This window comes from Trichechus manatus, unplaced genomic scaffold, assembly GCF_000243295.1.
Source record: "Trichechus manatus latirostris isolate Lorelei unplaced genomic scaffold, TriManLat1.0 scaffold00008, whole genome shotgun sequence".
In the NCBI taxonomy this organism is placed as follows: Eukaryota; Metazoa; Chordata; class Mammalia; order Sirenia; family Trichechidae; genus Trichechus; species Trichechus manatus.
The window spans coordinates 15,293,090-15,317,848 of record NW_004443944.1 but is presented as its reverse complement, the minus strand read 5'-3'; the positions used below and the strand labels follow the sequence as shown (position 1 = coordinate 15,317,848).

Genomic DNA, 24,759 nt, shown 5'->3' with positions numbered 1-24,759 from the left:
AATCATCTTTGACTTCTTCGTCTCCCTGGTTCTCATCTGGCTGCCCTTTTTCACATCCTTTCTATTTCTGTTCCCAGTGCTTTCACCCTAGTTCAATCTCCTGTCATTATCACTTCCACTTGAGGCAATCTTGGGTAGACAGAGGATGGTGCGACTGATTTGAAATCTGATCTTTTTATTAACTGTGTGACTTGGAGCCAGTTAGTTGACCTATCTCAGTTTCCCTCTTTGAGTGTAAAATGATCATTATGTGAAATAAATGACATGAAATACATAAAATATCTAGCAATGCCTAGTTCATATATGGAATCCCTTCTTCTATTTTTTTGAAAAAAGTGTCCTAACAGATCTCCTCTTCTACTTTAGCTCCATTCCGCAAATCGTTACCAGCCCAAAGTTTCTATATTCCATTTTCATTAAGTCTGCCATCAGGTCGGTTCTGACTCATAGTGAATCTGTGTACAGCAGAATGAAGCACTGCCAGGTCCTGCACCATCCTGACAGTCGTTGTGTTTGAGCCCATGGTTGCAACCACTGTCAGTCCATCTCATTGAGGGTCTTCCTCTTTCTCGCTGACCCTTTACTTTACCAAGCATGATGTCTTTCTCCAGGGACAGGTCCCTCCTGATAACATGTCCAGAGTACACAAGACGAAGTCTTACCATCCTCCCTTCTAAGGAACATTCTGGCTGTACTTCTTCCAGAGAGATTTGTTCGTTCTTCTGGCAGTCCATGGTATATTCTGTATTCTTCGCCAGCACCGTGATTCAAATGCATCAATTCTTCTTCCCTCTCCTTATTCATTGTCCAGCTTTCGCTTGCATATGAGGCGATTGAAAATACCATGGCTTGGGTCAGGCACATCATGGTCCTCAAAAGTGACGTCTTTGCTTTTTAACACTTTAAAAGAGGTTTTTTGCAGCAGATTTGCCCAATGCAATGCATCGTTTGATTTCTTGACTGCTGCTTCCATGGACATTGATAGTGGATTCAAGTAAAATGAAACCCACTTCAAAAAACCTTCAGTGGCCCCCTATTGTACATTAAATCATGAAGCTCTTCAGCCAAGTGTTGAGGAACTTCTGTGGCAAAGCCTTGGTCTCCTAGTCACTATTGCCCAAAGGAGCTCTGCACTCTTCCTCTCTTCCTGCTTGTCTTTACTTTGTACACACTTGCCTTTGTGAGATGGGTCCTCATTCTACTTGCCTATCGAAATCCATGTATCTTCAAGATTCAGGACTCAGCCTCTGGGAAATCTGACTGTCACATCCCTCAGTGACTCTTCATGGCTTAACAGTTAAGCTGCTGTCTGTGTGATTCATTGGGGCTTCTACTCTGGAGAACAAAGACACATTGATGATTCAAAGGGCACAAAGGTAGTTCAGTGGTAGAATTCCCACCTTTCTTCATCTGAGGGACCTGGGTTCATTTCCCAGCCAGTGCACCTCATGCGTAGCCACCACCTGTCTGTCACTGGGGGCTTGTGTGTTGCTATGATGCTGAACAGGTTTCAGTGGAGCTTTCAAACTAAGACAGACTAAGAAGAAAGGCCTGGCAGTCTACTTTGAAAAATCAGCCAGTGAAAGCCCTATGGATCAAAATGGTCTGATCAGCAACCAATCATGGAGGTTTGGCATAGGACCTGGCAGTGTTTTGTTCATCATGCACGGAGTCACCATGAGTCTGACCGAGTCAACGGCAGCTAACAACTACTCCGGGGAACAAATTTGTTTTCAGAATTTTTTGGATGCACATGCTGTGGACTGTGCAACATCCCCAATGAGGTCTGGATTAGCACCCTGCAATCAAAAGCAATATTTCTTTAGTGAAAAAATATACGTATTAAATGGAATAAAGTCTGTATATACAGTGTCAGCCAGTTTATGCTAAGTTTTACTGCCAAGTGAGTTTGCCACAAATTGTTAAAAAAACAACCTTCAGTTTATATAATTTTGGCTTTCAAACTGCAGAGAAGGGATTATAGGTCTGTACTTAGCATTTCAGTTGTGTCTTGTCTTTCCAACTGGTATGTAAGATCCTTTGAGGGCAGAAACCTGCTTTCACTTGATATACAAACTTCATGGTGCCTCCTAAATTGCCTTGTGTAGTAGGCATTTTAAAAATAAAAGTTTAATGACTTTTTGATTATAAATGTAATACATAAAGGTAGGGATACAATGTTAGCATATTAGAAAAATGCGAAGAGAATACAAATTTCCCATATTCATCACCTAGATGGTACCACTGTTTACACTTTGCACTGTAGTTTTTAGTTTTTTCCTAAATTCTTGAATGTATGTAAATCTTTAACAAAAATAACTTTTTAAAACATATTTTGAATTATCGTATACTTGACCTTTTTTCACCTAGTTTTATTACATTTCACAAAATTTATTATGCACTTAATTTTTATTTTTTCTTGGTTCATAGAATCCCCAGGTTTGATTTGGTGCGTGGCTGCCCTGAAAAGGCCATATTTCCCAGTTTCCCTTGCAGCTACTTGTGGCTTTGTATCTAGAAATTGCCTAATGGGATCTAAGCTGAGTAGGTTTTTTTAATAACTTTATTGAGGCATAATTTACACACCATCATATTTACCCATTTTAAGTGTAACATTTGATGAGTTTTAAATACTTTATATAGTTGTGTATCCATCACCACATCCAATTTTAGAATATTTCTGTCATTCCAAAAAGTTCCATCGTTCTGCACTTGGTTTTATATGCTCACCAACAACTCAGAGACCGTAAAGCCCTGTTTATAACACTCCCAAGATTTTTGATTGTTGGGAATACACATACGCACACAATTGTAAACTGTGTTTATGTGTTCTTTTGTATGTATTTCTTAGCCTTGTGTTATCAGTTATCTGTACTATAGGCCATCTGTTTAGCTTATAGTATGTAATATGTTAAATGTGAATTTTTTGGTCACTCATAAGTGTATTCGTGATTTTTATTTAGTTTAAGCTTTAAATATTTGATAAGAAAATAGTTGTTTTTTTAAAAAAATATATTATTTTATTGTGTTTTCACAGTAAGGTTTACACAGCAATTTAGGTTCCCATTCAACAGTTTCTACGCACATTGTTCAGTGACATTGGTTACAATGCATGAACGTTCTCAGTATTTCCATTCAGGTTGTTCTGTTTCCATTAATCTAGTTTCCTTGCCCCCTTGCATTCTCATCTTTGTTTTAAAGTAGTTGTTGGTCGGTTGGTCTCATATAGATGATTTTTTAAAGGAGCACAGAACTCATGGGTGATGTTCTTTATTTTGTGAGCCAGTCTGTTATTTAACTAAAAGGTTACAGACATCAGGCTAGTTTGGGTTCGAGGTTTAACCCTTTTATGACCCAATTATTTTTTCGTTTTAAATTTTTGTTGATACTGTGTATTTTCAGTAATGGAGGGCATGCTAAATTATTGAGTGTGCCTGAACTTTTGGTAGGTAATATGGTTTTTGTTTTATGCCTCATTCCACAAATTGTACCCTCAGAATCCAGAGGTACATACATGTGTGTATCAAATAAAAATTTTCAAAATTCAAGTTTTTCCTACCAGAGCTTCAGTGATTCAGCACCACCTCATATAATACCCTGTAAAAACAGAAATTTGCGATATACGCCTGTTTTTTCCATTTCAGGCTGTTAAATAGGGTCCTGCCTGCCAGCAGCACGTACTGTCAGTGGGACAGTAGCTTCCCAGTGAACCCCAAAGGTACAAAAAGTAAGTGGTAGCTATATATAACACCAGTCCTGAAAGAGTTTAAAAGAGTATCTCAGGAATAGTCTTAGGGAGTTCTCCAGTCTCAACCAATCTAGTAGGTCTGGTTTTTTGTTTGTTTTTAGGAATTTGAGGTTCTATTCCACATTTTTCTCCTATCAGGGTCCATCTTTTGTGGCCCTGATCTGAATGGTTGGTAGTGGTAGCTGAGCAGCATCGAGTTTTTCTGGTCCCAGGGTAGATGAGCCCACGATTCATGTAGACTGTCGGCCCTGAGTCTTTGGTTTCCTTCTTTCTCTTTTGCTCCCGATGCGTAGAGACCAATATTGGTATCTTAGACGGTTGTTTACAAGCTTTTAAGACTCCAGACATTATTCACCTAACTGGAATGTAGAACATAAAGTTTATGAATTATATTATGCCAGTTCACCGAGATTTTCCATGAGTCTATGGTCCTAATCCTTCAAAACCAGGACACCAATCCTGTGAAGTGTTTGCTTATGTCTAAGAAGTATCTGCAACTGTGCCCTCTGTGTTTTATTATATATATATTTGCATACAGTCACACACATGCATATATGCGTGCATACACCTATATATACATACTTATATATTGTTGTTAGTTGCTGTCAACTTTATTCCGACTTATAGCGACCTTGTGTGACAGAGTAGAACTGCCCCATGGGATTTCTAAGCTGTAATCTTTACAGGAGCAGATCGCCAAATCTTCCTCCCGTGGAGTCACTGGGTGGATTCAAACCGCCAACCTTTGGGTTAGCAGCCAAGTTGCAATTTTGAAGGATTCTATGGGCAAAATATTGAATGACACAAAGTATCAAAAGAAGATGGAAGAAATACACAGAGGCACTGTACCGAAAATAATCGGTCGAAGTTCAGTCATTTCAGGAGGTAGCGTGTGATCAAGAACCAATGGCATTGAAGGAAGAAGTCCAGGCTGCGCTGAAGGCACTGGTGAAAAACGAGCCTTCGGAAATTGACATGATACCAGTTGAGATGTTTCAACAAATGGATGCAGCTCTGGAGGTACTTACTCGTCTATCCCAAGAAATTTGGAAGACAGCTACCTGGCCAACTGACTGGAAGAGATGTATATTTGTGCCAATTCCTAAGAAAAGTGATCCAACAGAACGTGGAAATTATCAAACAGTATCATATCACACGCAGGTAAAATTTTGCTGAAGATAATTCAATAACGGTTGCAGCAATACATGGACAGGGAACTGCCAGAAATTCAAGCCGGATTCAGAAGAATACATGGAATGAGAGATATCACTGCTGATGTTAGATGGATCTTGGCTGAAAGCAGAGAATACCAGAAAGATGTTTACCTATGTTTTATTGACTATGCAAAGGCATTTGACTTTGTGGATCATAACAAATTATGGATAACATTGTGAAGAATGGGAATTCCAGAACACTTAATTGTACTCATGCGGAACCTGTACACAGAGCAAGAGGCAGTCATTCGAATAGAACAAGGGGATAACTGCATGGTTTTAAATCAGAAAAGGTGTGTGACAGGGTCGTATCCTTTCACCATATTTATTCAATCTTGTATGCTGAGCAGATAATTCAAGAAGCTGGACTATGTGAAGAAGAACAGGGCATCAGGATTAGAGGAAGACTCATTAACAACCTGCAATATGCAGATGACACAACCTTGCTTTCGAAGAGCGAAGAGGCCTTGAAACACTTACTCATGAAGATAGGAGACTGCAGCCTTCAGTATGGATTACACTTCAACATAAAGAAAACAAAAATCTTCACGACTGGACCAAAAAGCAACATCATGATAAAGAGAGAAAATATTGAAGTTGTCAAGGATTTCGTTTTACTTTGATGCATAATCAAAGTCCATGGAAGCAGGAGTCTAGAAATCAAACAGTGTATTGCATTGGGGAAATATGGTACAAAAGACCTCTTCAAAGTGTTGAAAAGCAAAGATGTCACTTTGAGGACTGAGGTGCACCTGACCCAAGCCATAGTATTTCTAGTCATCTCATATGCATGCAAAAGCTGGGCAATGAATAAGGAGACCAAAGGATTGATGCCTTTGAATTATGGTGCTGGCAGGGAATATTGAATATACCATAGACTGCCAGAGGAACGAACGAGTCTGACTTGGAAGAAGTACAGCCAGAATGTTCCTTAGAAGCAAGGATGACGAGACTTCGTCTTATATACTTTGGACATGTTGTCAGGAGGGCCAGTCTCTGGAGAAGGACATCATGCTTGGTAGGGTAGAGGGTGAGTGAAAAAGAGGAAGACTCTTGACGAGATGGATTGCCACAGTGACTGCAACAGTTGGTCAGACATAGCAACGATTATGAGGCCGGCGCAGGACCAGGCAGCGTTTTGTTCTGTTGTACATAGGGTCGCTGTAATTTGGAACAGAATTGATGGCAGCTGATAGCATATAGGATTTTTTTTTCTCCTAGTTTCTTTAATCTCAGAACCCCTTGTGGGGTCCTTATTTACTGTTTAAGAAGCTTTGGTGGCTCAGTGGTTAAGCACTCAGCTGCTGACAGAAGGTCAGTTGTTCAAAACTACCAGCCTCTCCTTGGGAGAAAGATGTGGTAGTCTGCTTCCGTAAAGATTACAGCCTTGGATGCCCTACAGGGTAGTTCTTTCTACTCTGTTCTGTAGGGTCGCCATGAGTCAGAATCGACTTGATGGCAATGGGTTTGGTTTTTATTTACCATATAAAATTATTAAATTTATGCCATCTCACCCATGTGGGACTTGGTCCAAAAATCAAGGCAGCTTGTGCCTGGCCAGTGCTGACACACATACAGAAACCAAACCAGATGCCTTCAAGTCAATTCTGACTCATAGCGACCCTACGGAACAGACTGATCCTTGGCAACCTCATGTGTGTCAGAATAGAACCGTGCTTGATGGGGTTTTCAGTGGCTGATTTTTCAGACGTAGATTACCACGCTGTTCCCCCAAGTTGCCTATGGATGGACTTGAACTGCCAACCTTTTGGTTAGCAGCTGAGCACATTAACTGTTTGCACCACCCAGGGACTCTTCTGTTTAAAATCGAAAATTTCTAGCTGTGGGGCTTTTTTTAAAAAAAAAAAAAAATTCCTTTAGTGGGTCCTTCTAAAATCCTTTGTTAACCCTTTTTTATACCATTAAATCAGATCATCTTTTTGGTCAGTTTGAGCAATTCTTCGACTTTATTTTTCTATACCTATCTTTTTGAAATCATGATATACTTTTTCTTCTCCCTTACCTCAAAATTATCTCACCATTATTTCAAAAACGCCCATATTATCTTCTGGGACCCTGTCTCAGCCAAGAGTCAGGCTTGTATCACATATGGAAAACATCATAGGTGGATGACTTTCAGAGAGGGGAGGGCCCATAATATAAAAGAATTCTTTTATGTAAATCACACTGTCCCCTTGTGACCAATTATCCAAACCTCATTTTTTATTTTAGGTTCTATAGCAATGGAGCTCAGCGATGCGAATTTGCAAACGCTAACAGAATATTTAAAGAAAACCCTTGATCCTGATCCTGCCATCAGACGTCCAGGTAAAGAGAGTAAATACTGTTTTGTAGTTATTTTATTCTTTAAGGACAGGAGATGGAAACCTTCATGGAATCTGCCTGTTCATAAATTTAAAAAAAAAGATTTGCACTTTGATTCTCAGACATAATTTGTTTTTTAATCTCTAGCCATAACATGTGTGGTTGACTGCTTATAGCTGTGATAGCATATGGTGCCTTTTGAGTAAAATAGCTTTTATTTGGCATCTTCTGGAATATGAAGTAGTGATATGTTTAGAAACGCTTTGTCCCTTGTCCTTTCTGAAAATCTGCATTTAAAACCTACTTGCTTTATAGAGATATAATTATTAGAGCATAGAAATGAGAGTTAATTACCTAAAAAGTGATTAAGTGAATGAGACCAGGTAATCAGACACTGTCTCTTAGTCTCCATTTGGGTTTGATTTAATTAATGTTTTATGATCTAGGGTTTCTTTTTCCTCCTGAATTTGATCACTTTCCATTAGAAACTTACTATAAGCTTAGAATTGCAAACTCAGATGCCCACAGGAGTCAGGGACGGAGGTAAATGAGGGAGGCAGGCCAAGTGTGGATGTTGTTTGAATACCTGCCCTGGTCAAAGGGCAGATATTGTCAGATCCAGTTAACTGGGGGATTCAGAAAGTTTTGTGAGATGATATTTCCAGTTTTACTTTAAAAATAAGGCTATTTATATGAAGTGTCCTCCATTTTAAATGATAGCACCTAACTTAAAGAAATTTTAAATCACACAAATCAAACAAACTGCTTCAGGGGGCCAAGTGTGGCCTGTGAGTAGTCATTTGTAATTCTCAGTTTAAGCCATATTGACCAGAAATGCTCTTAAGTTGATTGCTTCAGAACTTAACTAATGTGCCGCACATGAAGATGATTTTGGAAGGGTCCCATGAAGATACAGTTACGTGTGTGTGTGTGTGGTATATTTTTATGTTCTATATAATAAATAGAATCGTAAACATGTTAGTACATCCACCCTATTCTGGAAAAGTCTGTGATTTCTGAGAAGGAACATTGTGATTTTCCCATTAGTTCTTAAGAAGTAATGTGCTTTCTTGATAAAGGGAAGTTAATGGCTGTAATCTTCTTAGGCTTTCCCAGAAAGCTTCTGCTAGTGTTGTCTATTAAAAATTATTTTTAATAATTGTGTCTTTGTAAGGTGAGGATGCTGTTGCTTTATGAATCCAGGACAGAGTGTAAAAATAAACTGATATTTCTGGCAAGACTTAGGAACATGGCATTTCTTAGGGATTGGTATTAGACTGAACATCTTTATAAAATGATCTGTACCGGGTCACAGCTTAGATACCATTCTGCTCCCTTCGTTATTAAGGTGCAACAGTGGTAAGGATGAATTGCAAGACCTTTTGAAGCTCCTTGAGTGTGCAGAAACATGTCAGTATGAATACTCTGTGGGCAAGTTGAAGGTAATGAACACAGAAAGGAGTAACTAGATTTATACTCGTGGCAAGACTGCTTCCAAGATAATTGATTACAACTTAGGAAAGACACCTGTCAGTCTTTATGGACTTCCTAAATCATGGACACAGTATGTTGCCCTGTACAAAATGCCAACCATTAAGTAGGAGGAAAAAATCTAAAGCCTTACAGAACTATAGTGTGTCCCCACCTGAAAAACAGTTTTCATTTCAGCGGTCCTCATCCTTCAAGAAAGGTGTACACAAAACAGGGAGGGCTAGAGGATGCCAGTGAAAACATTTGGGACTCAGTCGAGGAAGAGAAACAGTGTTAATTGATACTATTAAATTCTAGGGAAAAAATAAATACTAGTAACAGAGCTTTTCAATAAGTATTGGAATCTTAGAATGGGTGTTACCTTATGAAGTTGATAGGAAAAATTAAAAGAAATACTATACTTCCTTAACCATCTGGTCAGTAAACCTAGAAAACTCATCCCAAAATTTAGTATGGGTTGAAAATATGTGGGTAAAATGTTTTTATGTAAATTCATAGCCAGTGTTTAGAACTTTTTAGTTTCAGAAGTCTTAGGGCTGGTGTGATAAAATAAGGACTGAACTAAAACTTAACCAGTGTTGAAGTCTTGTAGGTATGTGATATCTATTGGCATGAATTCACTCATTTAATCTTCCTTCACAGCCCTATCAAATAAGTATTAACTACTATAACTACCAACAGTGATAATCATTACTGCTACAGCTACCAACAATGACAGTCCTTTCTGGAACAAGACAGGGTATATGCCTTTGGCCCAGAGATCACTTAATCTGTCTGGGCATCAGCTTCTTCAGATGGGGTGATTATCTGATTAGGCCACTTTATAGGTTTATGAGAATCAAGTGAGCTAATAGATGGGAAAGTGATTTGAAAAATGAAACACTATGTAAATTTAATGTAACATTATATATAAACCATTTAATAGATAAGAAAATTAAGGCCCAGTATACCCATGGTAGGTTCCCTAAAGGAAAATTCCCTAATCTTTCAACTTTATGATGCTTCAAGAAGAGATATACATAGCTCATATATACATAAAGTGAAGAAAGATTTTGATTACAAAAACAAATTTTCTAACATGAAAATTCTTTTACAGCTGAGAAGTTTCTTGAATCTGTAGAAGGAAACCAGAATTACCCACTGTTGCTTTTAACATTATTGGAAAAATCTCAAGATAATGTCATCAAAGTGTGTGCCTCAGTAACATTCAAGAACTATATTAAAAGGAACTGGAGAATTGTAAGTATTTTCTTACTGCCTAACTTAATACTCTATATGTTTATAAAATTTCCATAAGCAATGTTCCTAAAAGATTCAGAGGTGGATTAAAGATAAAATTAAACAGGACTCTGTTCTAAAACTCCTGTTATTTTACTTGAATTCACATAGATTACTTCAACTCCATGACCCAGGTTGCTAGAAGGTATGTGACTTGGTTTTAACCTCCTTTACGATTGAAAGTCAACTCTAGCTCACTGTTCAGTGAGGAGATACTATGCGGGAATGCACAGCCTAAATGAATAATCGGAATAATTTATTTTGTGCACTGGGAAAAATTAAAGATGAAAAATTTGCATTATATATAGAAATTTTTGTAGCATGCAAAGTAATTGTAGATCTGAAGTTTTTGATAATGGGCTTTACCCTGCCTAATGGGCTATGGAAGTAGATTCTAATTTCAAGATGATTCCTATTTAGCTACAAATTTGATGACTAGCATAAAATTATAAATTAAGAAACAGGCCTTTTCTCCATCTTGGTTTAGGATGGTGATTCTCAGTTGGGAGTGATTTTGCCCCCACTGGGGACTTTCGACAATATTTAGGAACATTTTTTGTTGTCACAGCTTGGGGAGGGTACTACTGGCACATAGAGAGAAGAGGCCAAGGATGCTGCTAACCTTCCTACAATGCACAAGACAGCCCCCACAACAAAGAATTATTTGGCCCAAAATGTCAGCAGTGCTGAGGTTGAGAAACCCTGGCTTAGGATAAAGAAAAGATGAGAATTGTTTTGTAGTGGTAGCAGTATGTAATGATATTGTAGAAATTATTAAGATTAAAACCAAAATTGTCAATTTTTCTAAAATGTCAACTTTAAACCTGCTTAAGTATTTATTTAGAATCTTGCCCCCCCCCCAATTGCATAAAGAATAAAAAATAATAGAGCAAATATTGTTTTCAAGCTGAAATAATTAGTCATGTTACCACATTTGGTGAAGAAATGAATTGGTGAATCTTACAAAGTCCTTCCCTTTGCTTGCAGGCATGCTAGCCCTCTACCTCTAACATAATTTGTAAAACTTGCGAGACTTCCAGAACCTTTTTGGGTAATGTAGTCCAGGATGCATTCTAACCCATAATGGTGAAGAAGTTTTCATAGAAAAGACCTTTGACTTAAGGCGAACGTAAGATAGAAGCTTTTGAAGATGAATGTGGATTAAGTGACTTATGTTCATAAAGATTTTAACCACATGTTCTGATTAGTTTACATACAGAACTGAGATTGTTAATTGGTATCACTTGGAGTCAGAAGTGCATTAATTTATATGTAAAATGTTTGCATTTGGGGTTGGGAGTATGTAATTTTTCTAGGAAAAGGTTTCATGCTTTCATCAGATTATTAAAGGAATCTGTGACCCGTTCATGTAGCGGGAAACTGAGGGAAGGCCCCACCTACTTTTTTGTCTCTTTCTATTTTTTGAATTATAAGCAGTGATGTTTTTCTTAGATAACCAGGAAGTAAAAGGAGAAATGATCCTATTTTGTCTACAAGTCCATGGACATGGATATAGATTTTATGTTACTTGCTCATTTATATTTTGCTTTTAGGTTGAAGATGAACCAAACAAAATTTGCGAAGCTGATCGAGTAGCTATTAAAGCCAATATAGTGCACTTGATGCTTAGCAGCCCAGAGCAGATGCAGAAGCAGGTAACACACAGTTCTGCCTTTTAGGTAGGCTTGTTTGTAACGCTTTTATCTAATTAATCCTTTCCTCCCCCCCGTTTCCACCTTCAGCTAAGTGATGCTATTAGCATTATTGGCAGAGAGGATTTCCCTCAGAAATGGCCCGACCTGTTGACAGAAATGGTGAATCGCTTTCAGAGTGGAGATTTTCATGTTATTAATGGGGTCCTTCGTACTGCACATTCATTATTTAAAAGGTATTGATATAAAAATTCACACTTTTAAAGTACTTTTCAAATATATTTGGTTTTGTAAACTTTTATTTTTGTGATTGTTGTCGCTCCTTTGAATACGATCATCCTAGAATAAAAGCATAAGATTCTCTGTTCGTTACCGTGTTTGTTTCTTCTCAAGTTTATTCCATATTGCTCTGTTACCTGTAAGATGAACCAGTTGCCATCAAGTCAGTTGCAGCTCCATGTGTGTCAGAGTAGAACTGTGCTCCATAGGATTACCTGTAAGATACCTGGTCTTAATAAACTGATTCCTTTATTTAAAAAAAGAAAAAAAAAAGAATTCCTTTTGTATTTCAGAAAGCCAGCTAGTCATATTTTATTTTCTCTAGTCATCTTCTATCACTGAAGACTAAAGTGAGTAAACAAATTTTAATTTATCTGTTTTACCTTAATTACCTAGATATCGCCATGAATTTAAGTCAAACGAGTTATGGACTGAAATCAAACTTGTTCTGGATGCCTTTGCTTTGCCTTTAACTAATCTATTTAAGGTATGGATTAACGATTTTGGTGATAACTTTAAATTACTTTGTATTTTTAAATTACTGATTCCTTAAATATTTGTGTAAATTTTATGTTTAAAAGAATGCTTTGAAGGTTTGTTTGATTGGTAATATTTAGAGCATTATTTCTTTTGGAAAATTTCAGACTTACATAGAAATAGAAAATGGTATAATGAATTTCCACGTATGTATTAGACAAGTTTAATAGTTACCAATGTTTTGCTGTTCTTTTTTTATCCCCCCCCTTTTGTGAAAACATTAAAAAGCAAATCCCAGACATTATACCATTTTACCCATAAGTACTTGAGTAGATAGATCCACATTTTGATTTGACTGTTTATGGAGTTAAATTAATTGTTACATCATTTTATAATGCACAGGCTATTTTCCTAAACATTTTCTTGTTTGATCCTTATGAAAATCCTTTAGCATTCAAAGGAGATGCTTTGTTAACTATTTCTTCCAGTTAAAGAAAGAAGCTCACTGTCACACATTTAATAAATAAGGCAGCCAGGCCTCAAACTCAGTTACGCTGGCTCTAAAAAAGCTGTTCATTTCTTATTTTCCACAATTTAGAGTGAGCATGAGGTTTTTCATGGTTAGCATGTCTTACTGATGCTACATTTTTATTTTAAAAAGTAAAATGTGGATAAAATGATGTTAAAAATCTTAGCCAGAGAATAGCGAAATGAACTCTCTGGTGTCTTGTCTTGTCCATTGGATTATAGCTGGTACTACCTTTCTGGAGTCCAGTTTGGGATTGCATTAAGAAAAGCCTTATTATTCATATTTTGTGACTCCAGGATACAGGAAATAATATTTGTGAGTGTCTTTTACATACTAGGTTTGTACCACGTACCAGGGCCTTTTTATGTGTATTTTCTCATTTAATTCTCTCTCACTCTGTATGAGATAGGCATTATTCTTATATTACAGATGAGGAGACTGGAGCTCAGAGTGAAAAAAAAAAAAAAAAAAAAAAACTTGTTCAAAGTAGTGCTGATTATGAGTAACAGAGTCTGGGTTGTACCTAAATCTATCTGGCTTCGAAAACTTGTGCTCATAGCATACTATGCTGCCTTGTAATACACTTCTAGAATCTCTGGCTGCAAATGAGAAGTATGCACAAAGTTTTCTATATAAGCCTGGTTTTGCAGTATATGATGAACAATTGAAAACAACCTAATGCCAAGAGGCAGGAGAATTATTTAATAAGAGCATATAAAGACAGATTTGTGGAAATATATATATATACACACACAGAGATACATACACACATGTATATATACATACACACATAGAAGATTGGAAAGGTATAGCGGAAAAATATTAACACTGGACTTTTCAGTAGTGCTATTATGAACTTTTAAAAAATATATACTTTAATATATTTTTCAAAAATCTCTTAAATGACTACATACTATTTAAAAGCGACACTTTTGAGAATATGAGTAGGGTCGGCCTGGAGCAAGGCTGTGTCACCAAGGTAAGTGTGCTAGGTTTACAACACACTAAAACCATGTTCCTAAATCCCCTTCCTTTCCAAGGCCACTATTGAACTCTGCAGCACCCATGCAAATGATGCCTCTGCCCTGAGGATCCTTTTCTCTTCCCTGATTCTGATCTCAAAACTATTCTATAGTTTAAACTTTCAGGTAAGTTTCATTTTATTTCTTGCTTTTGATTCTTATTCTGTAGTTGATAAAGACCTTTTTGCCTGAATTGATTTTTCTGAAATTAAAGAAATTCGTTTTTTTCTGATTCCCCTGTTCTTTATCCACTTTAAGAATTTAGTTGGGTGTCACTCTAGAGTCACAAAGAATTATAGATCACCAGATACTTAAAATATATTAAACAGCATTTCACAAACAAGTGTTCTACTTCATAGTAGTTCTTAGAGTTGCTAATGGATGTTTCATGGGAAAAAGTTGCAGTCTCTTGTACTCTATTAAGGAAACCCTCCATCCTGAGTCACCTTTTTGAAGAGTCACTCTGTACACCATTCTGTTGAAGGCACTGAGAAATCTCATTTCTCAAGCCCTTCTCTTTTATTCATTTACATAGATATCATCATTGGGGAAACTATGTTTCTATTATAGACTCCTTTGTTGTGAGGAACAGAAGCATTCCTGGCTAGCTTATACTTTTATTGGAAACATAGGGGAGACTGGCAGAAACAGCAGAAGGCTGAAAAACAGGGCTGTGGAAGGAGTAAGAATCAATGTCATTTGGAAGAAAACAGCCACAGTGTTTAGCAGAAAACGCCTGGTCACCTTGTTGCTACTCAGTTAGTGACTTCCATTCATTCTTTCTGTTCTGGAATCATTAAGATTCAGAGAGGAGTCACTTTACTGGTACAGTTTACTATACTGATTTGCAAGAGGAAGAATCTGGCCTTTTCATTGTTCATAGCAAGAGCCAAGTACCTGGACTCACCCTCTCAACACGACTACACTCATCAGCAGGGAGCGCATTCCCCAGTGGGAAATTGGCTTCTCTTAGGTAGAAGAACTGCAGATGGACAGCAGTTTGAGAATTCTGTCTTAATGAATACTACTGTTTTTGCTTACGTCTTCTTTTGAATTCTGCTTTCCAGAAGTCAGGTGTAAAATGAAGTACTTAACTTCTTAGGCATAGTCGGGAGACCAAAAGAAGGAAAGCATAATTTTTGCCCTTGAGGCTTATCCCTTGTTAAGAAAGCAGTACTGTGTCCCAAGAAGTAAGTAACACAGAAAGGACAAGAAATCTGAGTTTTGAAAGGAAAGGCTTTATACAGTCTTGGCTGGACCATGAAGGAGTAAGTAGATTCAGATTGGAGACAAGAAGTTGAGGTGGGCAACATTTGTGGTGAAGGGCATGAACAGAGGCAGAAATCAGAATGGCTTATTTAGCTGTCAGACCTAGCTGGAGCAGAGAATTCTTGTCAGAATGATATAGTTGGCTCAGACTAAGAAGTGTGGCATGTGAATATCTGGGGTGGTGGTGAAAACTCAGTAAAAGACAGTTCCTAAGTCAGTGTTTATTTTTTAGGATCTTCCTGAATTTTTTGAAGATAATATGGAAACTTGGATGAACAACTTTCATACCCTCTTGACATTAGATAATAAGCTTCTCCAAACTGATGTAAGTATTGTTTAAAATGTTGCCCGAGTGGTTTTTGGGTTTTTTTTGTTTTTGTTTTTAGAGAATTATTGAGTATGCTTTGAAAGCCTTGGAGGTTAGTTACTAAACTTAAGAAAATTAAATAAAAAGTTATTTAAGAACATTTAGCATTTGCTTCCTTAAAAATTATTTACTCTTGCATTGTTAATAGATAAAAATCCACGAATGCAAGTAATATTGATTCTGTTGGATGTTCCATATTTACCTATGTAGAGTATACAGAATTTGTCTTATTGTGGGGCTGGCTGAGATCACAATATATACATAAGGCTATTTTGTTACATCATTGAAATATAAGGCCTCAGAGTATTCACATTGTGAACATTTTATGGAATAGAAAATTACTTGTCATTAAAGATAGTAAGAAAACAAACGTGCACACGCCTTGAATAACCAGCTGTCAGGGAATTCTTTTTATCGTTTCTAAATTTGAGTTTATTGGCACATAATACAGCTCAAAGGGTGTTTGTGGATTGCTGTTATAGTAGAGGCTATTATGTAAAGCACTGTCATGGTTTACATTGGAGTTTGCAGACTTTTTTTGTAAAGGGCCAGGTAGTAAATATTTTCAGCTTTGAGAACCGTACAGTGTCTGTTGCAGCTACACAGTTCAGCAGTTACAGTGTGAAGGCAGCCATAGACATTACTGTGAATTGTATAAATGAATAAACAAATGAGCATGGCTGTGTTCTGATAAAACTTGACTTACAAAATAGGCAGCAGACCAGGTTTGACCTGCAGACTGTAGTTTGCTGACCCCTGATTTAGATTGTTGTTTCATATTTTATGACCAAAATATTATTATGAGAATTTCATAGGATTACCTGATTTTTGGGGGAGGGTGGGGGAGATTACACATCTTCGTGTGTGTGTGTGTGTGTGTGTGTGTGTGTGTGTGCTTTAAGTGAAAGTTTACAGTTTAAGTCAGTTTCTCATACAAAACTTTATACACACATTACTATGTGACCCTAGCTGCTCTGCCTGTAATGTGACAGCACACTCCTCCTTTCCATCCCTGATTTCCCGTGTCCATTCAGCCAGCTCCTGTCCCTTTTTGCCTTCTCATCTCACCTCCGGACAGGAGCTGCCCATTTAGTCTCATGTATCTACTTGAGCTGAGAAGCGAGTATCAATTTATGTCCCATAGTCGAGTCTAATCTTTGTCTGAATAGTTGGCCTAAGGAATGGTTTCATTTCTGGCCTAACGGAGAGTCCAGGGGCCGTGTCTCCCAGAGTCCCTCCAGTCTCAGTCAGACCATTAAGTCTGATCTTTTTACTAGAATTCGAGTTCTGCATCCCATTTCTCTCCTGCTCCATCAGGGACTCTGTTGTGTTCCCTGTTGGGGCAGTCATTGGTGGTAGCCTGGCACCATCTAGTTCTTCTGGTCTCAGGCTGATGGTGTCTCTGGTTTATGTGGCCCTTTCTGTCTCTTGGGCTAATATTTTCCTTGTGTCTTTGGTGTTCTTCATTCTCTTTTGCTCCAGGTGGGTTGGGACCAATTGATGCATCTTAGATGGCCGCTCACTAGCTTTTAAGACCCCAGACACCACTCACCAAAGTGAGATGCAGAACATTTTCTTAAACTTTGTTATGCCAGTTGACCCAGATGTCCCCTGAAAGCATGGTCCCCAGACCCCTGCCCCTGCTACTTTGTCCCTCGAAGTGTTTGGTTGTAGTCAGGAAACTCCTTAGCTTTTGGTTTAGTCCAGTTGTTATGACTTCTCCTGTATTGTGTGTTGTCCTTCCTTCACCTAAGATAATTCTTACCTACTGTCTAGTTAGTGAATACCCATCTCCCTCCCTCCCCACACTCGGAACCATCAAAGAATGTTTTCTACTGTGTTTAAACGATTTCTTGAGTTCTTATAACAGTGGTCTTATGCAATAGTTGTCCTTTTGCGACTAATTTCACTCAGCATAATGCCTTCCAGATTCATCTGTGTTATTAGATGTTTCACAGATTCATTGTTCTTTATTGTTGCTTAGTATTCCATTGTGTAAATATACTGTAATTTGTTTATCCATTTGTTCGTTGATAGGCACCTAGGTTGTTTCCATCTTTTTGCTGTTTACACATCTTAATATATATGAAACGAGAGCCTTTTGGGAGACAGCAAGACAACCATATTACAAAGGAAAATGTGATATGATCTTTGCAGGGTTATCCAGGTTTCTATAGGAATATCCTATTTTCAGTTTAATTTATAAATATTTTATAATTCAACAACCAGAAGAAAGGGCTTTGTTGAACTTAACAATTTTGGGGAGCAGTTCTTAGTGATTAAAAAATGGAAAGTGTTCCATCTTTTATCTATTTGAAAGACTAGCTGAATAGATTGACGGTGGCGTGGATATAGTTAAGAACACTTGGCTTTGGATTTAAATTTTAAAGAGTCTAGTTCAGAAATTACACTTCCATATTTATGGTGTCGTTTAAGTTGTATGTTTGAGTTTTTTGTTTTTTCTTATGTGAGGATGAAGAGGAAGCAGGCTTATTGGAGCTCTTAAAATCCCAGATATGCGATAATGCTGCACTCTATGCACAAAAGTATGATGAAGAATTTCAGCGGTACCTGCCTCGTTTTGTCACGGCCATCTGGAATTTATTAGTTACAACAGGTCAAGAGGTTAAATATGATTTGGTAAGATGATAATGGAGACAAATAATTAAAAGACATTCTCTTCCCCACCTCCCCAAGGAAATAAACTGTTCAGCTTTGCCTTTAATAATACGCTAATTTTTGTGTTTTATTCCAGTTGGTAAGTAATGCAATTCAGTTTCTGGCTTCAGTTTGTGAGAGACCACATTATAAGAATCTCTTTGAGGACCAGAACACACTGACAAGTATCTGTGAAAAGGTGATTGTACCTAACATGGAATTTAGAGGTAATTACAGCAGAGTGTAAAGCATTTTCAGGGGATTAAAAGCTCTCAGTTTTAAAAAGAAAGGTGTAAAAATCAATATGTCTTTTTAATATTTTTGCCTCATTTCTTTTCGTAACATATTTTATTAGTAAATAAAACCTCTGTGGATCATTTATTGCCTGTTTTCTGAACCTAGACAGAAAATGTGGTATGAAAGGCATTTGTGAAATGAGTATTGCTGTGAAGAGCTCTCTTTTGTGTACTGTGGAGACTTTCATGGAAATGTTGACAAGACTTTAAAAATCCTGTTATGCTGAAGAAAAGTAAAACTATCTAGGATCTTGATTTAGAGAAAGAGCTTGGTTTTGTTAGATCTAATAGTTCAGTTGACTTGAGAATAGCTCTGATTGAAGCCAACTTAGTTTGTACCTCAGGTTAAAATAGTCCTGAGTGCCTCAAATGTATCTGTATACAGAATGCCCTTCCCCTTTCTTACAGTCGGGAAGAGCAGGTAGTGAAGATGGAAGAGATTGGGTTTTATGTCAAAGCACTCATTAGATCAGTGGTTCCCAAAATGCCAGTCTGCAGCAAAATGAGAAAAGTAAGGGCAGTGTATAGTGTTTTGTGTTTTCATAAAATTGCACTTATTAGTTTAAAGGACTGATCTTTATTCTGATACTGTCCATCTTTTTTGGTGTTGAAATGGTTGTTATGAAATAATGATGATATAGTTGTTAGAGTTTTTTTCTTTTTTTAATGTCCTTATCTGGCAAAATAAAATGCTGGCATCCCTAGATTGGTTCCCACCAGTTACTTTTAACGGTTGGTAAGATGCAACTCTGGGGACCCTGCCATATTAGAACAAGTGAGCCTGTATTGCAGCAGTTGAATTACCTAATACTTTTCAGGGTGGTAATTGTTGCTCAAGGTGATGATTAAGAGTACATGAAATAGTCATTTGATGGGAATGTACGTATTGCTGTGAAAAAGACAATTCTATATACTCATCTGCATGCCAAGTCGTACAATGACTTGTCATGGCTTTTCGGGGGTTATCTGAAATATCAACTCTCTTTGTAGCTGCTGATGAGGAAGCATTTGAAGATAATTCTGAGGAGTATATAAGAAGAGATTTGGAAGGATCTGGTGTGTATTTTGGTTTTTAACTGTTAGTTTCTTAGCAAGCCAGTTTTAAAATTGTTCTCTTTCTAATAAATACGAGGAAGAGTGGGAGTTGTATAAGGGTATCATCTCAACTGACTTTCATTGGAGAAATGTTTTTCTTTAACTTGTAAACCTTCAAAAGCAACTCTTCTATGAGCTATACCAAATATCAAAGGTTGAATCATTTGTCTTCTCTTTGTATATACTTGTTGGTGTTTCTCACAGTGCTGTGACCTCTGTAGTCTCATTTTGTGTTTCTTGTTGGGGGGAGTGCTCTTTTCACTAATTTATGTTGTTTATAGCTATCAATCAGATGGCAGTTTGTTTTCTTATGAACTTGATCAGTGGTTGGTGGTTGTTTCTTTCTCCCATGATTATATTTCCATTTGGTTTTATAGATATTGATACTAGACGCAGGGCTGCTTGTGATCTTGTACGAGGATTATGCAAGTTTTTTGAGGGACCCGTGACAGGAATCTTCTCTGGTTATGTTAATTCCATGCTGCAGGAATATGCGAAAAACCCATCTGTCAACTGGAAACACAAAGATGCAGCCATTTATCTAGTGACATCTTTAGCGTCAAAAGCCCAAACACAGAAGGTGATTCTTTTCAGTATGGTTTTGTTTCTCAAACAGACTTGTCAGTAACCACAGAAGTCAAGAAGAAGTAACCTATCTGATGATACAGCCTACTCTGCCTGATAACCAGATACAATGTAATCACCTATTGTTCTAATTAGAATTTATGTAATCTCCAACAGTGGCTTTACGTTGATGTATTAAACACTTAAATTTTTTATGGACCAAAAATTGACAGATGCCACACTTGTTACCTTAGATGAGACTCAATGTATAATACATGCTAAACTTAAATTTTGCTGTTCTTTAATTTAGGGATGTTTCTTTATTGTCTATTAAGATAGTCTTGTTTTATTGTAAACATCTTACGTTCTGAAGTGTTCAGCTCCATTTTTAATGTGGTTTTCTACAGTTGTCTAGATTTCCAATGTGGTAGATATATATAAGTACTTCATGTTATTTTACTCTGTTATAAATTTGATTTTCAGCATGGGATTACACAAGCAAATGAACTTGTAAACCTGACTGAGTTCTTTGTGAATCACATTCTCCCTGATTTAAAATCAGCTAATGGTGAGTTTTGTGAAATTTTTCTTTTGTACGCTCACAGAACTATACCTACCAATTTTTATTTGCATCATTTTTTTATACTACAGAATAAGTCACATTGTGGCAAAAGTCATAATAAGGGCCCTACGTAACAATGATGCTCATAAAACTGGTTCCTATTCTTACTGCAGGTATTTCTTTTATTGAATAAAATCTTAAATGGCTTCCTCAGATTCTGCCCAGGTCAAATTAACTTTCTATAAAGAAAATGTCACTTGTGTAGGAAGAAAATAGAAACAAGTAGGTCTGGACCGTAACTCAATTTTATTTTGGTATATGCATAATAATTATACTTGTTTTCTTTTCCTTCTCATTTAAAAAATTAACTCTTAAAAATAGAGTCAAATTTCAAAGTACTTGAAACTGATAAATATTAAGGATAGTTTCCTATAGAGAGTGTGTTGATCAAGCTGGTATATGTATACATATTTCTTTTTTTAATATTTTATATGGAAATTGTAAAATACACCCGAAGGTAGAGAGAAGAGAATGTTATAATTAACTCCCATGTTGCCGTCATCCACCTTCAAGAATTACTAACATTTGGCCAATGTTCTTTCGTCTATTTCACTTATTTATATTTCCACCACTGGAGTGATTTAGAAGGAGCCTCGGTGACACAGTTTTTAAGTGCTTGGCTGCTAACCAAAAGGTCACTCATTCGAACCCACTAGCTGCTCCATGGAAGAAAGATGTAGCAGTCTGCTTCTATAAAGATTACAGCCTTGGAAACCCTATGGGGCAGTTCTTCTCTGTCCTGTAGGGTCACTATGAGTCGACTTGACAGCAGTGGGGTAGAGTAAAGCATATCCCAGCCGGAGTGATATGTTCTGAATTCCAAATAGCTACATTTTGGTAGTTAAACATGGTCCAAATTATTTTTACTCAATAATATAAGTGATACACGGTCATTTGTAATGAAACTGAGAGGTAGGGGCGGATAATTAATGGCTACATAGTAGAACGTTATATAATTAAGTAAGCTCTTTAATAATTTGACATTTTGGTTACCAAAACCATTTTTTAGAAATCTGATAATGTTGTCACTAGTTTGATAGTAACAGTCTGAATAACTGAATAACTGGCTTAGCACTTAAGTAACTTTGACTTTTTATTCTTTGAATAGTGAATGAATTTCCTGTCCTTAAAGCTGATGGTATCAAATATATTATGATTTTTAGGAATCAGGTAAGTAGTTTTTCATTTGTTATATTCCACTTATCACATAAGTTTTATTATGTACCAGCTTCTCTTCCATTGTATTGTGGAATCTTTTGACATCTACATCTAACAAAATTGACAATAATTCCTTAATACCTTCTGATTCAACCCATGCTTTATTTTTCTTAACTGTCTCAAAAATGTCTCTTTATAATGGTTTTATTATTAGGATCAGACAGAATCCACATATTGCTTATGGTTGATTTTTGTCTCACATCTTACTCTACAACAGAGAAGTCCTCCTCCCCTGATTTTATGCATGTTGTTTATTGGAGAAACCAGTCATTTATTCTGTAGAATTTCTCACATTCTGCTTATGGCCAGTTACATCCTCATGGCATAGTTCTCTTGTTCCTCTGTTCTCTGTATTTCTAAATGAACTGTTAGATCTGGAGGCTCAATTAGATTTAGATTCTTCGGAGAGGGACACGAATATGTCATAAGTATACGTTCTATTTCATTTAATCAGGACATACATAATGTCTCATTATCTACTTTTAGTGATGTTAAGAGTGATCAGTGAGTTTAGGTGAAGAAATTTTCCCTCATCAACAGTTTTTTAAATAGCATTCTTTTAAATTGAGGTATATTTCACATAACATAGATTTCACCATTGTAAAGTGTACACTTTACTGGTTTTTAGTATATTCATTATGTTGTGCAACCATTACCCCTGTCTCATTGACAGTTTTATTACTAGTATATACAGGAAACAGCAAGATAAATGCTTGTGCTTTTTTCCCCTTTATCAATTTCAGAGCAATGAGTTAGTGTCTTAGCAACCTACAGAGATGACAAATAAGGATTTTTTTTTTTTTGGTGCTCTAGTTGCTCCAAAGTCTTTGGCCAGGGGAAGGCCCTTCACATGGGCTCCTATGTCTTCTTGACATAAACTCCTTTTTGCCATAAACTCAGTAGCCTTTGATAGCTTCCCTTCTTTCACGCATGACAAGATGTCCCAGGCTTATCTTGTACATCCCCTGCCCCAGACCTGAATTAGCACCTCTTAAAGATGGGAAATGTTATTTAAAGACCACAGTCTCTGTGCGAGGAATACGGCTTACGAGTTGCCACTGATTCTAGGCTTTTTCACAGGACAGAGCTAGGAAAGAGATTTAGAAGGAAACAGGAGAAATCCTATTGATAGTAAGCAATTCAAATGTAAGATTATAAGTTAACTTTTTAATTTTGTATTTATATTTCTAATTACTTATTTACTTTGTCCTAATATGTTTGTAAATAGTTTCAAAAAAACAGTATCATTACTAATGTAAGACTACTATGTGCAGTTTAATTTCTTTTTGGTTCTCTTATGTCCTAGGATATTATCCTGTTAGTTACCAGCTCAGAAAACAATTAGGTTCATTTGTTTGTGGGTTTTTCATTTTGTTTTTGTTTTGGGGGAGGCACTGAAGGGGCTGCTTTACATTATTCCAAAGTTAAAACAATAAAAAAAAAACAAGGTACTTTCAAAACAGTCTAGCTTTCATCCCGTACCTTTCTCCTTATTCTCCCTCACCCTAAAGGTAACCATTTTTTGGTTGGGTTTTGGTTTATTTTTCCATTACTTATTTTGGTTAAGAGCTATGGCTGCTAACCAAAAGGTCAGCAGTTCAAATCCGCCAGACGCTCCTTGGAAACTCTATGGGGCAGTTCTATTCTGTCCTGTAGGGTCTCTATGAGTTGGAATTGACTCAACGGCAATGGGTTTTTTTTTTTATTTTTTCCTACGCAGGAGACAGTGTACTCTGAATATTTTTGCACTTTGCTTTTTTCTTGCTTAAAAATCCTGAATATAATTTCACAGTATGTACAAATTACCTTCATTCTTTTTTTATAGCTGCATAGTACTACCATGGTTGACTTAGCCACCACCATAGATAGATATTTTGGTTGTTTTCTTCTTGTTGTTATTTTAAATACTAGTACCTTGACTAGCCTTGTGCATGTGTCACTCTGTGTTTCTGCCCTTGTAACTTTGGGATTGATTCCTAGAAGTAGAATTGCTGGATTAGAAGGTATTTGCGTATGTAATTTTGCTGGATGTTGCCAAATTCCCCTTCATAGGGTTGTACCATGTTGCATCTCTTTCAAAAATGAATGAGTATGCCTGTTATCCCAGTAGAGTATGTTGGAGTTCTGCCAATCTGATAGACGAGAAATGGCATCCCATTGTAGTTTTGATTTCTCTTATTTTGAGGCAGGTTGAACACTTTCCATTTTTAAGGGACATTTTGCATTTTTTATCTGTGAACTGTCCATATTCTGCCTATTTTTCTATCTGATGGGTTTTTCTTGTTAATTTTTGGAAAACATGGTTTTTCATTTGATTCTTATTATGATTTATTTTTTTAGTGAGATAAAAAACAAAATATGCAAAGTCACATTCCTCCAATACCTCCTCTTCCCAATAACAATGCCTCAATCTTGCAAAATATTGTAAACACACAAGCAAGAATAGAGAATACTATAATGAATTCCACCTACACATCACACGTCTTTATCATATCTTTAGCTCCATGTCCTCATTGCTTAAACATAGAGATACAGAGTGGCACCCTGGGTACTTTCTCCCCAGTCCCTTTCTACTCTCTTTCTCCTCAGAGGTATAATAAATTTAGGGTATTTTATACCCCTGTACGTGTTTATGCTTTTATTATATATTTATAT

The 24,759-nt window shown here is 36.8% G+C and overlaps 1 protein-coding gene across 4 annotated transcripts in view; it reads left to right on the top strand.

Annotated features, from left to right (window-relative positions):
- Positions 1-24,759, top strand: part of CSE1L (chromosome segregation 1 like) — a 42,261-nt gene that overhangs the window by 5,146 nt on the left and 12,356 nt on the right. For 2 of the 4 annotated variants that reach the window (XM_004370264.2, XM_023743076.1), the window contains exons 2-14: positions 7,195-7,290; positions 9,875-10,017; positions 11,610-11,711; positions 11,799-11,944; positions 12,384-12,474; positions 14,034-14,141; positions 15,517-15,609; positions 18,124-18,291; positions 18,407-18,536; positions 19,596-19,661; positions 20,078-20,280; positions 20,748-20,832; positions 21,995-22,056. In XM_004370264.2, coding sequence (XP_004370321.1) covers positions 7,206-7,290; positions 9,875-10,017; positions 11,610-11,711; positions 11,799-11,944; positions 12,384-12,474; positions 14,034-14,141; positions 15,517-15,609; positions 18,124-18,291; positions 18,407-18,536; positions 19,596-19,661; positions 20,078-20,280; positions 20,748-20,832; positions 21,995-22,056 — 1,482 coding nt within the window. In that variant the 5' untranslated portion in view covers positions 7,195-7,205. Of the gene's footprint in view, positions 1-3,247; positions 3,728-7,194; positions 7,291-9,874; positions 10,018-10,167; positions 10,202-11,609; positions 11,712-11,798; positions 11,945-12,383; positions 12,475-14,033; positions 14,142-15,516; positions 15,610-18,123; positions 18,292-18,406; positions 18,537-19,595; positions 19,662-20,077; positions 20,281-20,747; positions 20,833-21,994; positions 22,057-24,759 lie in introns of those variants that run through there. The other 2 variants (XM_023743066.1, XM_023743078.1) reach the window with 2 other exon arrangements.